Source organism: Carcharhinus amblyrhynchos, chromosome 1 (genome assembly GCF_965287045.1).
Source record: "Carcharhinus amblyrhynchos chromosome 1, sCarAmb.v2.hapA, whole genome shotgun sequence".
In the NCBI taxonomy this organism is placed as follows: Eukaryota; Metazoa; Chordata; class Chondrichthyes; order Carcharhiniformes; family Carcharhinidae; genus Carcharhinus; species Carcharhinus amblyrhynchos.
In genome coordinates this window covers 79,180,662-79,198,599 of record NC_137324.1, presented here as the reverse complement: position 1 = coordinate 79,198,599, position 17,938 = coordinate 79,180,662, and the positions used below count along the sequence as shown (strand labels likewise).

The 17,938-nt window shown below is 38.3% G+C and overlaps 1 protein-coding gene across 1 annotated transcript in view; it reads right to left on the bottom strand.

Annotated features, from left to right (window-relative positions):
* Positions 1–10,866: 10,866 nt before the first annotated feature.
* The window catches only part of LOC145342189 (cysteine-rich hydrophobic domain-containing protein 2), a 68,132-nt gene continuing 61,060 nt past the window's right edge, over positions 10,867–17,938 (bottom strand). The window contains exon 6 of the mRNA XM_080187529.1: positions 10,867–13,765. Coding sequence (XP_080043655.1) covers positions 13,715–13,765 — 51 coding nt within the window. The 3' untranslated portion in view covers positions 10,867–13,714. The remainder of the gene's footprint in view (positions 13,766–17,938) is intronic.

Sequence of the window (17,938 nt, the reverse complement as noted above, 5' to 3'; positions counted from 1 at the left end):
TCTTTAAATGCTGAAAATGGCACTGACACAAAGCCTTTTTATGCAAATACCCCTATCCTCAGGTTTCAGCTCAAGGCTTGGAGGAACTTATACTCTATCACACATTCGGTAGTAGAGCAAGACTCCAGGAATTTGGACATCAATTTCTAAGATAAAAAAAATTCCATTTGCAAGCACAATCATCCCTTGCGCTTGTGAAGGCCAGCATCCCATTCGCCTTCCTGACCACCTGCTGCACCTGCAGGCTGGGTTTTTGCGACTCATAGCGAGGGGGATTGAATATAAAAGTAGGGAGGTCTTGCTGCAGCTGTATAGGGCATTGGTGAGGCCGCAGCTGGAGTACTGTGTGCAGTTTTGGGCGCCGCACCTGCGCAAGGATATTTTGGCCTTGGAGGGAGTGCAGAGGAGGTTTACTAGGCTGATACCGGAGTTGAGGGGGTTGAGCTATGAGGAGAGGCTGAATAAACTAGGCTTGTACTCGTTAGAGTTTAGAAGAATGAGGGGAGATCTCATTGAGACGTATAAGATGATGAATGGGATGGATAGGATAGAGGTGGAAAGACTCTTCCCGCTCAAAAAAGACAGTAGGACTAGGGGGCACAGCCTCAAGATAAAGGGGGGGCGGTTTAGAACGGAGTTGAGGAGGAACTTCTTCACTCAAAGGGTGGTGAATCTCTGGAATTCTCTGCCCGTTGAAGTGGTGGAGGCTGCCTCGCTAAATATTTTTAAGAAGCGGGTTGATGGGTTTTTGATAAGAGAGGGGATTAAGGGTTATGGGGAGAGGGCGGGAAAGTGGAACTGAGCCACGACAGATCAGCCACGACAGATCAGCCATGATCTTATTGAATGGCGGGGCAGGCTCGAAGGGCCAGATGGCCTACTCCTGCTCCTATTTCTTATGTTCTTATGTTCTTAACGAGCACAATCACAGAACTTGGGGGAAAAAAACAGAAGCAACATGTTGACTGTGTGCTAAGGAATATCAATCATCACAGATAAGTGAGACTTGTTTCTTGTCTTCAGTATTTTTGAAACTTCAAAAAATTACAATATGTGTGTTGTTTGTATGTTCATATGTATGTTCTAAGACATGTCACTGAGGCATGAGGAAAACAGAAACAAAGCCAAAGAAGGAGAGATTAGGTGGGTAAAAAAGAAATAGTAATAGATGAATATTAAGGAGGGTTTTTAAGCAGGAGGCTAAGGAGGAAAGGAAAGGAAGGCTTAACTATTATATATATTTATAGACATGTATAATATTCTATATTGATTACATTTATTATAAACTGTGAAAATAATCTCCATGTCTATTGATTCAAGTGATGCACATAAAGGTACATCAAGAAAATGCTTATAGAACACTCAATTTTCAATTCAGCATATTGAAAGTTTGCTTCTAGGTTAATTCATCTATTATAGAACTTGTGAGGCTGCACAGGCTATTACACCTGTGCCAGTCCTAACTTTTCACATGAAAATCCCATTTCTCTGTCCTTTCCCCCATCATGTTCCTCTTCAAATACGTGCACAATTCCCTATTAAATTAAGTTAGACTTAAGAAAAGCATTCCATGTTCTTAGAGGCGGTGTGAAAGCACTTCTTTCACTTGTCTATTCATATTCTTCTTGTGATGAACCTTTTAATGCCATTGATTTGCTAACCAGAATATATATTCTTACATGGCTTTCCCTTCAAAAAGTTTACATAATTTTAAAAACACCCCAATTTTAAAGTTGTTCTTCATGACTCATTCCAGTCACTTGTATCTACCTAGCCTATTTCTTCTTATAGTAGAATCCAGAACAACAGGGAATGATGTTAAAATAAGAGCTAGGCTACGCAGTAGTGAAATTAGGACACACTTTTCCCACAGAAAGGGAAATTGAAACCTGGAATTCTTCCCCAAGATTGTTGAGGCTGTATCAGTTCAAATTTTAAACACGGATATGAGAGATTTTTTTGTTATGTCGGAATATTAAGGGATATGGAACTCATTGAATGGCAAAATAACATCATGGTTTGAAGGGGAACTTTTGTACCTAAGCCCCACCTTTGGTAGCTGTACTTCCGGCTGTCGAGCTGTCTCCGGATTCCGCTCCCAGAACTATCTTCCTTTCGTTTCCTCCTTATTCTTCTGCGTAAAAACCTTCTTTAATATTCATCTATTACTACTTCTTTTTTGCTCATCCAATCTCCTTCTTTGAATCATAGAATCCTAAAGTGCAGAAGGAGGCTGTTTGGCCCATCAAGATACACTGACCACAATCCCATGCAGGCCCTATTCCCGTAAAGCCATATATTTACCCTGCTAATCCCCCTTACACTAGGGTCAATTTAGCATGGCCAATCAACCTTACCCACACATCTTTGGACTGTGGGAGGAAACTACAGCACCTAGAGGAAACCCATGCAGACACAAGGAGAATGTGCAAACTCCACACAGACAGTAACCTGAGGCTGGAATTATACCTGAGTCCCTGGTGCTGTGAGGCAGCAGTGCTATCCACTATGCCACCATGCCACCCTTTGGCTTGGCCTCTGTTTTTCTCACACCTCAGCAATATGTCTTGGGATATATGAACATATAAAACAACATGCATTTTCATTGCAAGTTTCTGAAGTTTCAAAAATACTGAAAACAATAACAATACTGGCACAGTGGTTAGCACTGTTGCCCAACAGTGTAAGGGACCTGAGTTCAATTCTGGCCTTGGATGACTGTGTGGAGTTTGCACGTTCTCTCTGCAACTGCGTGAGTTTCCTCTGGGTGCTCCAGTTTCTTCCTACGTCCAAGGATGTGTGTCAGGTGCATTGGCTATGCTAAATTTCTCCTCAGCGTCAGGGGAATTCGCAGAGTAAATACGTGGGGTTACAGAGATGGGGCCTGGGTGGGATTGCAGTTGGTGCAGGCTGGATGGGCCGAATGATTTCCTCCTGAATTGTGGGGATTCTATGATTCTAAGAAACCATGGATACTTACACAGGTCTTACTTATTTGTGATGACTGATTACCCATAGTACATAGATCTCGGTCAAGCTTATTTTGAGTCTTACTGCTTAATGTATATTTTTATATTTGTTTGGAGATAAAGTTAGTACTGTAGAAAACAGCTGCTAATGATAGCCTACATGAATTACAGTATTCAAGCTCAATACTTAAAAGAATTACACAGCATCCTTTCTGAGGGCTTTTGCAAGGGAGGAACTTAAGAGTTAGGGAAAATAAATAGCATGTTTCTAGAATTCTCTACAGTATAGGAATATTATTGATCTATTTTCAATTTTCTTGAAGTTGGATTGTACTCTTTAGAGAAAGAAGCCACAGTAACATGCTGGCATAATTGAATAATTGCAGACCAGAACAGACTGTTCTTGTTGCTGTAGACTGCAATTATAACCGATGTAATTGCTATGTACTATCTATAAAACGAATGTTTCGAAAGTTTCATTCACTGCTGTTGACCACTTTGGACTACGGTGCTTGTACTGGGCAAGATATTAAAAGTTCGACATCGTTCCCCTTTTAGTGAAAATGGATTGTACAAAGGAAGCCTATTCCAGGTCCATTAACACAATTCTCACAATAATTTACAAGAAACTCGATTGAAATGACCCGAAAGAAATCAGAGCCCGTTCTTAGAAGCAGTAATATTTACTCTTGAAAACATGTTAAGAGTAGGATGGAACTGGTTCCAATCAATTCTACAAAATGAATTTCACTTCATCTTAATACAGTTTCACTGGATTGTTTAAAAATGTACTTAAGCGGAGGGTAGGTGAACCAAAGTCGTTGCTAGATTTTTCAGCATTTTGTCCGGAACGTACTAATGATTTTGTGCAGAGGGTTTGAGTGAGTGGGTGGTCGGTGCTGATGGAGTCGCTCGATCTCCTTTCTCCCCCTCTTCCAGCTGATTCTGAGCGCTCTCAACTCAACAACAGCAGCCTGCAGCTCACTTCATTTCTCACATGAGTGCCCTTCTTTAGCCTCTTTTCTCTTTCGCACTTTATATCGGCTTCATTACACGACCGATTCATTTGTAATGTAAATTCCGAAACTTAGGAAAGTTTTCCTTCGCCCTTGTCTGAAAGAATACTAAGAGGTATTCAATACGTATTAACACAAATCAGTGGTAACAGTAAAGCAAATCTCCTTAGCAACATAATCTTGATTGCAAAAGGAGAGCCGAGTGTCACGGCGAGAGCATTTAGGATCGAACAGCCCACATGGAATGGGCATTTATCTGCGCGAATGCAGGACAATACCTAGCAGGCAGACAGACTATGAAAAATTCAAAATTAACTCACAGAATTGTTACTCTTTTTCACACGTTAGACAATCGGCTATATTAAATCGATCGTGCAACTTTTCTTCTCAGCAACTTTGTACTACACCCCGGCTAACTGGAAGCTAAGCTACTAATGAATGTGCAACAAGAGGCCTCTCCTTCCTAGCGTTTGATTTCCAGCAGAATCCGCCCGAGGGACGTTTATGTGGAGGGCGAAACCTTCCACACTGCAACAAAACAGTGCCCACTTTACGTTTTACAGTTGAATGTGTATGCCAAATCTGATTACATCGATAAACGTTTTGTTATTGTTGTTTTCTATGCACTTTTACAACGGCAGAGAGTGTCCCCTATAATTCCCCCGTATTTTACTGAATTAGGCAGGAATTGGGGGCAAAAAATAAAGTGTGAAAATGCAGAATTTTATTCAACACTCTAGTGTACTTCAAATGCAATTATAAGGAAGGTCGAAGCTGTGCCACAGTTTCTTTAAAATAATAACCACATGAAGAGACAATACGAAAAAAATGGGGAGTCCTAGTGTCCTCAATATTTCAGTGTTTTACTTGTGGAAGTGGGAGTAGCTGAATGTCCCCAGTAAATTTACTGTTCTACAATTTTGGGTCATTTCGCCTTTTTGAGATTGTCTGGTTTCACACATGCTGCATTTTCAGTCCATTGACTACGATACACTGGAGAACATTATTTTTAAATAAGCGGTTTGCAGTCAGGCTAATGAACCCCAATGCCCAAAGCGGGTTGAATATCATCGGGTAGTGCGAAACCCGGGAGCAAAGTAATTCACGATAAAACATTGCGGAATCAACTTAAATTTCCCAGTCCCACTTTTAACGTGCCGCAGACAAAACAAAAATAAATGAAAATCCAGTCAAATGGACTGCCACTTTGGCCTCGGGATCTGCTTTAACATACAACACACACCAGTCAGGCGTTTCAGTTTTTGACCAAGAGTCATTCAGATTTCAAACATTAGCCCTGTTCTCTCTCCACAGATGCTGTCAGACCTGCTGAGATCTTCCAGCATTTTCTAGCCAGACATCAAACGTCAGAATGCAACAGAAAGTCACTAGAATGTCGGCACTTGCAGCCTCTGTGTATATTCTGAATGTTCAAAGCGCCCAAAAATCTTAATTGAATATTAAACATTTCAGGAAAAGCAGGAGAAACTCTCGGCGAAACGAGTGTCGATGGGGACTGGTTAGAATGATGTTAAGCAATCGACTATTGAGGTCCTGGCAGTTGAAAAATATTTGAGGCCATAAATGATTGTTCGCCAAGATTGCAAATGAGGAACTCGGGATAAACACAGTAAAAAGTCTGACAACACCCGGTTTTAGTCCAACTGATTTATTTGACAGTGAACGCACTAGCTTTCGAGGGGATTCCCTCTTCATCAGGTGAATGGAGAGTTCTGGCCTCAGACAAAGCATATAAAGCATATAAAACCTGCTGTTCAGGTTAGGTGTAAAGATTTGCATTCTAATCAGTATTCTGTAAACTGTCTGTGCTTTATATACTTTGTCTGAGGCCAGAACTCTCCATTCACCTGACGAAGAGGGAATCCCCTCGAAAGCTAGTGAGTTTACTATCAAATAAATCGGTTGGACTAAAACCTGGTGTTGTCAGACTTTTTACTGTGTTTACCCCAGTCCAACGCCAGCATATCCACATCATGAACTCGGGATATGCAGGGGCTGGATTTTGGTTCGTGTAGTGAAGCTGATGTGCTACAAGTCTTTTATGGAGGATGAAATTGGCAATTGCATGATGTTGGAATTGGATAGGTTAGATAAATGAGCAAAAGCATGACAAATGGAATACAATGTGATGAAGTGTAGGGAAGAAAAACATACTATTTGTTGAATGGTGAGACAAGAAAACGTTTGCATTCAGAGGGAACTGTACATCCTTGTCCATGAATCACAAAGTTAGAATGCAGATACAGCAAAAAAAAAGGAAGGCAAATTTTATGCTAGCTTTTGTTACAAAGGGTTTGGTTAATAAGAGTAAAGAAGTCATTATAATCATACATTATATATAGGTGAGATCACGCCTGCATGGTGTGTGTATATTTTTTACTTAAGTACGTACATACTTGCCTTAGAGGGAGTGCAACAAAGGCGGACAATACTGTTCCTGGGATGAGATTTGTTTTACATGGGTGAACTAATGCTGGGATGAGATTTGTTCTATGAGGGTAGATTAGGCTTTTGTTTTTCTGACAGAAATGAGACATGATCCAACTGAAACATCTAAAATTCTGAAAAGGACTTCAAAATGTTTCTCCTGACTAGGAAATTTATAAAATGAAGCCACATTCTTGAAATAATGGGACAGTCCATAGAATCCCTACAGTGCAGATAGAGGCAGTTTGGCCCACTGAGTCACCATCTTACCCAACCCCTCTGCCTTAACCCTGTAACCCTTCATATTTACCATGACTAATCCACCAAACCTACATATCTGTGGGAGGAGCACCTGGAGAAAACATGCAAACATCTCAGGCTGCAATAGAACCTAGGTCTCTGAAGCAGTGGTGCTAACCAGTGTGCTACCATGCCATACACCTCCCAGAAACAGTTGTTTATGATTGAAAAGAGGAATTTTAACAGTAATTATGGGGATAGTGCAGGAAGGTGGATTTGAGATATCTTAGTCATGAGTTTGTTGAATAGTCAAGCAGACTTTAAGGAGGTATAAATGTCCTACCTACACTGCTCTGATTTACGTCACTCTGAAAAGGGAAGGAATATTGGGTAGGGGTTGCCGGATGGGTTGAGAAGTGGACAGGGTGTCACAAAATGCAAGGTCCCTTCCGAATACTGAGACGTCTTTATTCCCAGCCCTGGAGGATAGCCCACTTCTACCTCCTGCTCAAGATTTACAGACTGGGTCTAGCAGCAGTCCTTTCAGGCCTGCTCCTACCTGATTTATTATGCAATTTCTTCCCACCCACATGCAGGTCTCTTTCCATGCCCTTTGCTACAGCAGTTTTCAGGTTGTAAATGAAGTGTCTCCTTTTCATCAAGAAAGTTCAAACTCTCCAACTTCCACTAGATGGGCTAAGGCTTGATGCTTCTTCCTTAAACGGAGACCCAACCAGTCCCCATCCAACAGTATCCTAATCTGAAATAAAAACAGAAATGTTGTAAAAACTCAACAGGTCTGGCAGTTTGTGGAGAGAGAAAGAGTTAACTGCAAGTCTGTACGACTTCTTCTGAGATCTAATCTGCCTGGCTTAACTGCTCACGTTGAACAATTTTTCCTTTGACTCTACTTCTCCAAAATAAAGAAGTATTGCTACATATGCCTTTGTTCCAGTTTTATTCAGGTCCCTCCCTTACATCTTATTCTAGCATATGACTGCATTGGTATAGTTTCCAGCTATTGCCCCAGATTGGAAAACTTCATTAGCTTTGCTTCAATTTCCACCCTTCCTTTGCTTTCACACAGCCCAATTTTGATTCTTCCCTTCCTGGATATTTCTGTTTCCATTTCTGGGGATGGGTTTTCGACCAATGTCCACCATAATAAGTCCGCATCACTCCCACAGCTACCTTGACTACACTTCTTCCCACCTGCTTCCTGTAAGAATCTACTCTATTCTCCCATTTGTTCCATCTCTGTTGCATTTGTTGTGACAGTATCAATTCTTCCAATATTTCTTCAACTGAGAATTTGACTCCATTGTGTTTATGACAGGAGTGTGCCTACTCCATTACACACACACTTTCAGCCCTTTTCCTCCATCTGCTTCTCATCTTCACATCCATAGTGCACATTCAAAGAATCATCTTCTGTCATGCCTTCCATCTCCAGCATGATGCCATCACCAAACACATTATTACCTCCATTTTCACTATGTCACTGGGACCATTTACTCCACAATATCTTGGTCCACTCGATTGCACCCGACACCTCTACCCATACCATGGTATCTTGCCTTCAAAGCATAGCAGATGCAATACCTGTCCTTTTAACTCCTCCCTTCCCATTGCCCAGGACATCAAATATTCTTTCCTGTTGAACCAGTAACTTACTTTCACTTTTTTCAATTTAGTATACTACATTTTCTGCTCACAATGCAGCAGTCTCTATACTGGTGATACCAAATGGAAATTAGATGAACTCTGTTCAGTCTTCAAATTTAGTACAACAGCTCATGGTGGGTTTAGACTTAATGTATTAGCATGGATAGTGGATTGGTTAAAGGACATAAAACAGAATATGAATAGGCCATTTACAGGTTAGCAGGGTGTAACTTCAAGATTCATGAGGGTAGGTACAGGAGTATCAGCTATTTACAATCTATTTTAATGACTTAGAGGGGGACAGAGACTAATTTAATTTTTCTGACAATACAAAAAGAAAGCCAAGACTAAGGGTCTGTAAAGAGATACAGATGAGTTAACTGAGTGACACAAGATGGCAGATGGAGCATAACATAGGGAAAGATAAACCTATTCATTTTGGATGGAAAAGGAGAAACTAAACTTTAAATAGTGAGAAACAATTTAAGTTGGTGTTAAGAGATTTGAGCATCCTTACACATGAAACTCAAAATATCATGCTGGCCTTATTGGAGGGGGTTGGCGTACACAAGGAAGTATTGCTGCAATTGTACACCTGCACCACTATGAAGTTCTGATCTCCATATCTAAAGGTAGAATGATTGTGCTTTAGAGGCAGTGCTACACTGGGAATGTCACTAGACTGGTAACCCAGAAGCCTAGGCTATTACTCAGATGGAATTGAAATTCAATTGATAAATCTGGAATTAAAGAACGTGTCTCAGAAATAGTTACCATGAATTATCACATGTTGTAAAAACCCATCTAGTTCACTAATGTCCTTCAGGAAAGGAAATTTGACTTAATTATCCAGCCTGGCCTACATCTGATGCCAAACCCACAGGATTGTGGTTGACTCTTACCTACCCTCTGAAATGGCCTCACAAGCCACTCAGTTCAAAGGCAATTATAAGGATGGGTAACAAGTGTTGTCCTTGTTAGTGATGTCAACATCCTAAGAACTTATAAAAAAAGGTTCAAATTAATTGATTCCTGGGGTGAGAAGTTGGCCCTATGAGGAGAGATCGATTAGAATGGCCATATAGTCTCTAAAATTTAGAAGAATAAAAGGCAGTCTCCTTGAAACATATAAATTTCTAAGGGAGCTTGACAAGAGATGCCAGGAAATCATTTGACATGGCTAAATTCTCAGGATAAGGGATTGATTATTTTGGTCCGAGATGAGGAAAATATTTTTCACTCAGATGAATATGAATCTTTGGAATTTTCAATCCCAGAGGGATGCGGATCTTCAGATGGTGAGTAAGTTCAAGCCTGAGATTGATAGATTTTTGGCATATGGGATACAGCAGGAAAATGGAATTGGAGGTCAAAGGTCAGCCAAGATCCTCTTGAATGGAAAAACAGGTTCAAGAGGTCATAGGACAAGCTGTCCTCCTGACTGTGCTGCCTTTTCCCAATTCATTAATAATGATACTGAAGAACAGTGGTCCCAATACTGATCCATGCAATCTCTGAAGAATTTGAAAAATAGCCTATTGCCTACAAAAATGTAATAACTTCCTCATAAAATAAAATTTGTCCATTAGTCCATAGGGTTACCTTCTTTTGTTTTTGAAAATTTAAGTATGTGCAGTCAACCAGGTTACTTCATCTATTGGCCTCAGAGCTCCTTTAGTAACCACTTCAGTATCCAAATGGCGACAGGAAGGGAATTTGGGAATACCAATTTCACCTGTAAAAAATTAGCACTAGGATACTGGAACTTGGGTTCCAATCTTGTATTCTTGCTATGGGCACAAAATTCATTTTAAAATGAGGACTTTATTTGGTGTTCTCCAAGCATGGCTTATAAAGAAACAGGAAACAGTACAGCACAGGACCAGGCTCTTCTGCCCACCAAGCCTGCACCAACACATGACAAGCTTTCTAAAAACCTATCATATACTTCCGTAAAAACAGTAATCCCCATCGCAGCACTCAACTCCTTCAAACATAACTTCTCTCTTTTCTTCCCCTCTTCTCTACAATGATAAAGAGATTCAGTTGAGTTCAAACAATTTCAACTCACCTAGTTAGAAAATGTGAATATTGCATTTTTGATATAAATGCGCTAGTTTACCACACCATGTGGTTGATTACATAATTAATTCAGTAATAAATGCACAGTGAATATCTTGTAAAGGATTTCCATTAACTGCCATCAGGGAAAACATTTCTCAGGAATTCTCCTTCAGCAACTAATTCTTCTGTGAACTTTCATATGAAATCAGAGTTAATTCTTTATAAACAACTTATGATTTCCTACAATGCACTGGTGGAAATCCTTCTCATAATTGCTAGATTGTTTAGAAAGCATCAACGTGCATCTTTCACATCTGTTAATTTTGCATTCACATCTAAACAAAATGAATTTCACTGAAAATTTTAAAATTGACTTTCCACAAATTTCTAAAATCTGGATTAAATTATTGCGGAGAAAACAGCATCAATTCACAAAAGGTGTAATGATACAAGGCTGATGTTTTAATTTTTGCAAATATGTATAACAAATTTCAAAAATTCCAGTCTTGGGTCAGGTTCTCTGATAAACTATAACAAAATAGTTACACAAGAAAGATTCCAAATTTACAGTACAGTAAGATCTTTCAAAGTTTGCTGCTGTTACATAAAATCTACACTGTAAAGATTAAACAGGTTTGACCTACAACTAGAAAGCCATCGATTCCTAGATTTTGAGATCTTTACTCTTAGGTAAGTACTAGGTTTTGGCCAATTCCAAAGATAACTGCCTCAATTAGCCAAATAGCATTTGGCATTTATATATATAAAAAAGCTACTAGACCAAGCTTTGAACACCATCAGGAATAGCTGTATAGGACTAGCTTGAAAGGAAAAACATTTATTATCACTGCTTATGTATCTTTTTCCATGCGCAGTTTCTCATTAACATTTAGTCCTTTTCAACCAAGACGATGCTTTAGTCCAGGTTTCAGATCACTTCATGCCTGCCAACTGGTGTCTGTAGCAAGATTTAGGCCGGTAATGATTTTGTTCTTCTCCAAAGTATAACATTGATCATGTGAGGTAGTTACCCACAGGCCCACAAAAAAAAAAATTGCTGAAACTCATTCAAACTCAAAAGAATGATAGGCAGTGCTGGTCTTCCAACTAATGAACAATGTGTTCCACTACTTTGATGAAATCATGACAAATCTGCATTCATATTTAAGATAAAGTAGCATTAATATTTCAGCGTTAAATATTTCTGACCAGTGTCTTTTATTTCTGAAATAACTCGTTCTCATTTATCCATTTGTAGTCAATTGTTTTCTGTGTACATTGCTCTTAGGAGAGTCACTTTCAGCCACATAATCTAAGTGAATTTGAAGTAAATGGAGAGCACAAAGAGACATAAATGCAATAAAAACAGAGCAAACATAACATCTGAATGTGCATATGATCTGGCTGACATAATTAGCCAGCAATACAAGATGAACAGCTGTCAAGTGACCATACTTCAACAGAAACATTATTGCTTATAAAATGATTACACGATTAATTCATTGACTAGGTAGTACAGTTTTTGGGAGGCAATAAATGGACATGTTTTACTACAGAGAGAACGAATCAGATAAATTACCAAACTGCTATTTATCAAACAAACTTTCATTAACTTTGGTCTTTCAGATTATTGTAACATTTACACAAAAAAAATTTCTTTATCACAGCAGAATGAGGCGTTTTGTTATCCAGAATGTAAAAGAAGGTTCAGTGAATTCCCCATCTTTTCCCCCACCCTGTACCTCAGATTAGGTATCAGCTTAGTATACATGCATACTGACTGGGACAGTAATACATCATTACATACAGCAAAATTCTCAAGTCAATTATGAAGCTTTTTTGTAATTAAGAAATTATAGATGTGTTGGACAATTGCACACTTTTGATCAAATCTGATCATTCAATTTTCATATACTTCACAAACTGATCATTGAAGGATATTGGGAACAAATACAAGAAATAGCTAATTGTGTATAATTTTTCAACATCAGCCAAAGGTGCTAACAACATATGGGAATTTAATTTTGTATAAATTCCAAATGTTCCAGATATTGTATTTAACAGTAAAAACTGACCCTTTAAGTATCAGGGACCAACCTCTGAAATAACTGACTTTCTAGAACTCTCAGCAAGACTATAATTAAAAAAGCTAAAAATATAAAAACATTAACCTGCACCATAAGTCCTGGTAGTATTCAGTGAAATACTAAGTGGAAAGCAGCACCTCTTTGAATACATTGACAGGTTCCACTATCTGAGGTGCAGAATATATATATATATATATATATAATATATGACCTAACCAAAAAAATCTATACAATATACATAAGTCCGCACAATGAACTATTTGTTAACATCTGTACAAGGCAACAAAAATCTACACATCTATATGAAAATCTAAATTGTGCAGAAAAAAAGTAAACAAATAAAGTAACAGAAGTCGTAAAAGCCATAATTTATGGCAGCTACATGAACAAAATATCCATTTTTCAATTGTGATACTGCTGCATTTTTCACAGTCTTGGCTCCAAACAACCAGACAATGCATGCAAAAGCCTTCATCTGATTTTGCTACAGTATTACTTTAAGGTATTTTATTCCCTTTGTTTTGAGTTCAATATTCAGGGTATAGGCAGAGCCAGATGACATGATTTCTTCACATGAACGTTGTGACTTCTGTAGCTACGGTAGAATGTGTTTCTGAATACGTGCACAGTAGATCTCAAGTTCAATTTTAAAAGGACAAGGAGAAAAGTGTTATATCAAAATGAAATAAGAATACTGCATGGAGAAACTACTTGGCTCTTCAGGTATTGGGAGAAGAATGGAACATGCAGAAAAGTTGATCCTTTTAAAAAATCCAACTTATAATTTTAATTCATTATCAAAAATCTCCTAGGAAAATGTGGGGTGATTCACAGGCATTACCAAATTGATTATTTTAATGACCATAGAACAATTTTAGATAATTTTAGTGAGTCTTGTAAAAGTTGTTGAATGTGCAAAAGGAAATCTGTATCAAGAAGCATTAAAGGGAGACAGTCAGATGACTATTAGAAGCATTTTGGAAGAGTGGTGAGATCCAAAGAAGAAAAACAAGATCAATGCATCAAGTGGACAACTAATAGAAAGAAAGTTTGGAATGTAAGTTATGAGAAATACAAAAACAACTAACTTGAGCAAAAACATATGGACAGAAAAACTGGATAATAACCATAAGAATCTGTGAGACTGACAATCTTCACTAGGAGTACCAAGCAAGGCACCATTGGAAGGACAACACACTTCAACAAGTCTCTGAAAAATCTGTTGCTAGTCTGGTCGAAATATTGGCGTCTTCGGTAAAAACTCTATTAAGATGACCTGAGAAAGAAGCAATTAAAAACATGATTACAAAAGCAGTACAAGCATAGAAACCCTAAAGTGCAGAAGGAGGCCATTCGGCCCATCAAGTCTGCATCAACAATCCCATCAGGCCCTATCCTCATATCCCCACTAATCCCTCTAATTTATGCATCCTGGGACGCCAAGGGACAATTTAGTATGGCCAATGCACCTAGCTTGCACACCTTTAGACTGTGGGATGAAACCAGAGCACCCAGAGGAAATCTACACAGATATGGAGAGAGCATGCAAACGCCACACAGATAGTGACCCAAGCTGGGAATCGAACCCAAGTCCTGGAGCTGTGAGGCAGCAGTGCTAATCACTATGCCACCATGCCGTCCCTATTCTTTTAATAGTTTATTCCCAATCATGTTTTAACAAGATTGAAGGAGTGAGCCAGCAAACATCACACCATTTAGTATACCTTTCTTTGACTTGAAGGTCATTAGTCAACAATGTCCCCAGCATGTGACTAACAATAATCAAGATTACAAATATTCAACAGTATCATTAGCACTACACAAACACCTAGCTAATATAAGCAGAAAGAAGTTGAGTATAAAAGCAGCATCTACATGTTTTAACATAATTCTTATTTAATTTGATTTTGAATAATGCCAACAAATGATCTTTTGAATATTTTTCTGGAAAGTTCTGAAGAGATTTGGCACTATTAGCTTGATATTTTTGGAAATTTTCACTAATAAAACCTAACCAAACGTGAGTCAAAAGAGAAAACGCTGGTCTGGCTGCACATGTAAGGAGAGAAAAGAGCTGACATTGAGTCCAGGTGACCCTTTGTCAAAGCTCGAGGCTGGACGCAGGAATGGCCAGGAACCCAGCGAGTGATCAAGCTGGCTAGCAACTAGAAGGCCATCAGTACAGGGCCACTGCACGTGTGCCAACATCGGCACCAACAGATCGACGTATGCGCAGTTATCCCCGCAGCGCGTTGATTTCAGACTCTCCAGCGGGAATAGGCCCCACCCCCTAGTTTTAAATGATATTCACGCTGGTGGCCTTTGACGTGCATACAGTGGGAGATTCTCTGAACCCTCACGAAAAAAAATGTGAATTACTCCAGTTTTCACACAAACTCAACACATTCTGGCCCTCTTTCTTTGTGTGTACAGGATGTACCAGAGAAATCTTTCACAGTGCAGCCACTGTTGTAGTTGTACCAGGTGTGCTATAGTGGCATTTACTACCAAATAAAGCTGTTGGACTTTAACTGGTGTTGTGAGACTTCTTACATAGTTGCACTAGAACAGCTTGGTTAGGAGTACAGCAAGTCTAAAACTTGATTAATCTGCAAGATAGCTCTCCTAACTTTGACCCCAGCTGTCAGTAAGGAGAGCTCTGGAGGGTTGATAGAGCTAAGTTTGTTGCTGGCGATTCTGGTGCTGAGATCAGCTTGGTGGTCTATTCGGTTTTATTCCTTTGAGGTATTTAAGCAATCTGATACAATGGAGTGTATTACTAGGCCATTTCAGAAGACTGTCGGTCTGGAGTCACATGTAGCCATATCTGGTAAGGAAGGCACATTTCTCTTCTCTGAATGACATTTACAACAATAGAATGATTTCATGATTACATTTTTTTAATTTGAGGTATTTATTGAATTGAAATTACATCTGCTATGATGAGATTCAAAGCTGGGTCCCTAGAGAATAACCCTGGGTTTCAGGATTACTAGACCAGTGACTACACTACTCCGCCACTTCCTCCCCATAATATTAGACAAGAAAGAATTAATTGTGAGAAAAAAAGAAAAATTTCAGCTCTTTTCAATATATTTCATTTAATTTCATTCTGCAGTGAAGGTCAAAAGGGCATCTGGTAGCATATTCAAGATTATGAAGACCTTATTTCCTAATGTACGTGGGGATAATTATTTTCACGGGCTATTGATTCAGTAACTGTAGGGTATAAATTTCAGACAGCCGAAAAGGGAGAGGTTCAGAAGAGATTTTTTAAAAATGCAGAAAGCTGTTAGGAATAGCAGGAATGCAACCCATAACAAGTGAAATGAATAACAGAACTGAATAGATACTTCAGAATTTAATAAAAATAGAAAAAGAACGTGAAAAATAGGGAAATGAAAGTTTCAAGGGGCATAGTAACCATAATCTAAGTGGCTTCCTTCTGTGCTAGACAAGGTTATGATTCTTGAACCTCACCTTCAGTCACCCTTTCTAATTTCCAATTCCTACTTGTAGTCAACTTCTGACTCCTTTGTGAAATGTCTAATTTTACGTTATGTTAAAGACACTACGTAAATGCAATATTTTGCTGCTCTAGTTAGAGCAGTCTGTGCATGTCCAGAAAAACAAGTAATATGACACCAATGATTGTGGTCATTTATTTTTGATGCTGTGCATCTGCTTAGGTAGAGAAAAACACGAGGCAGCACTCCACTTGTTTGGAGACACTGCTGACCAGGTTTGCGGGGGGTGGGGGTTGTTGCTGTTGTAAGTGACTATAGGAGGTCTCAACTCTGGACTTCAAAATGATTTTTTTCAAATAAAACTAAAAATCAGAGATACATTTTTTCTAAGTGCAGAATGAAAGTTATGCGCTTTGTTGTTTCTGCTATCTTCCATTTAGTATTTATAATTAATTATTCTCACTTTTGCTAAAAATAATTTAAAATTAATATGTAACATTAACTTCAATTTTATGAAATTTAAAAATAGTTCAGGACTTTGTATACATAGGATTACTAGTTACTTTTTAGCTGCAACTATAAAGAAAACAGTTCACACCAGCAAAGAAAGAATCTTAATTCAAACACTTTCTTGTTTGGAGACTAGGGACATGACATTGCTATCTATGAAGAGAAAAACCTTTAACAACTCACTCAGGTCCTCCCTCCTTTGCATTACAAAAAACTCTTCACGTGCCTTTCACATTCTCATAAATCAACATGTTTGATATAGTTGCTGATGTTACAAATAATCTATAGCAACCAATTCAGCGAATGGGTGCTGTTCCACACAAAAAAGCATTTTGAAAGGCCTTTGTTATCTTGTAGACTTTGGTTTCAAATAGGGTTTTCAATAAGGTTAACAGAAGAAAGGTGATGAGAAAAGCAGATATTTAAATAAGACATTAAGTAGAAGTTAACTAACATTTGTGAAATTCTACATGGAAACAAAGTTTTAAATGTTACATTTTCTAACAGCAAAACAAGGAGTGAAATTGCTATTTAAATATAATGGCTTTCAAAATCTAAGTTTCCTTAGAACAGAAAGAGACACAATTTTAGAATGAAAATTCCCCGAAATCATTGTGCAATTTTTAAAATAATTCAATTAAAATGAAATAGATTAGAAGTTAGGATGCAACAAAACAATGTGTCAAATTGAGCAAAACAGAGAAACAAGAGGTCTGATCTTGTAACTAAATGCAGTAGGCACAATGCAATTTATATATAAAGTATAGTCAAAGTGATGAGTTTAAGATTTTAAAAAATATTAAACAGCACCGCATTTGGACAAAGGATAAACATCATTTAAGTATTGGCCATCTGCCTGAAATATTCAATGTTAACAAGTTATCCTTAATTTGTTCCCCATTCCTGTCACTCCCTCGTCAAGTCTTCCTATATTAAACCAAGATCATTACCAGGCGTACAAGAGTGACAGCAAATGATGTGCCCCTTCCTATAGGGACTTGGCAAATGGGGTATAGCAAGAAAAGTTGCTAAGCTTACCTGAATGCAAATAATATTTGGTAGCTGGAGGAACTGTGGGAGTTAAATTCTTTTCCAATAATTTGTCACAATTTGAGCTGCTACCCTGTTTTTTGACTAGTCAATGCCAATTTTACAAATAATCAGAGCATTTCAGAAAGTAAAATCCGTGATAGATGCACTACCAAATTACCTAAACAGTTTTCCTTTGGTGTCTTCAAAACAAAAATGGAAACTGCATGGATACAAATTTTGCTTTAATCACAAATTTGATGAAAAAAAGAGTTAATAAATAGTTGCTTGTCTAATCATTAATTGCAACAATGGTTTTACTTGGCTGTCTTGGGACCCATCACTGTTCCAGTGGATTATTGCAGTGTGTATGTGCTTGAAAGAGAGATTACCATTTTACTTTGCATGGTTAGCTAAATCATGTTTAAAGATTTTTGTGATGA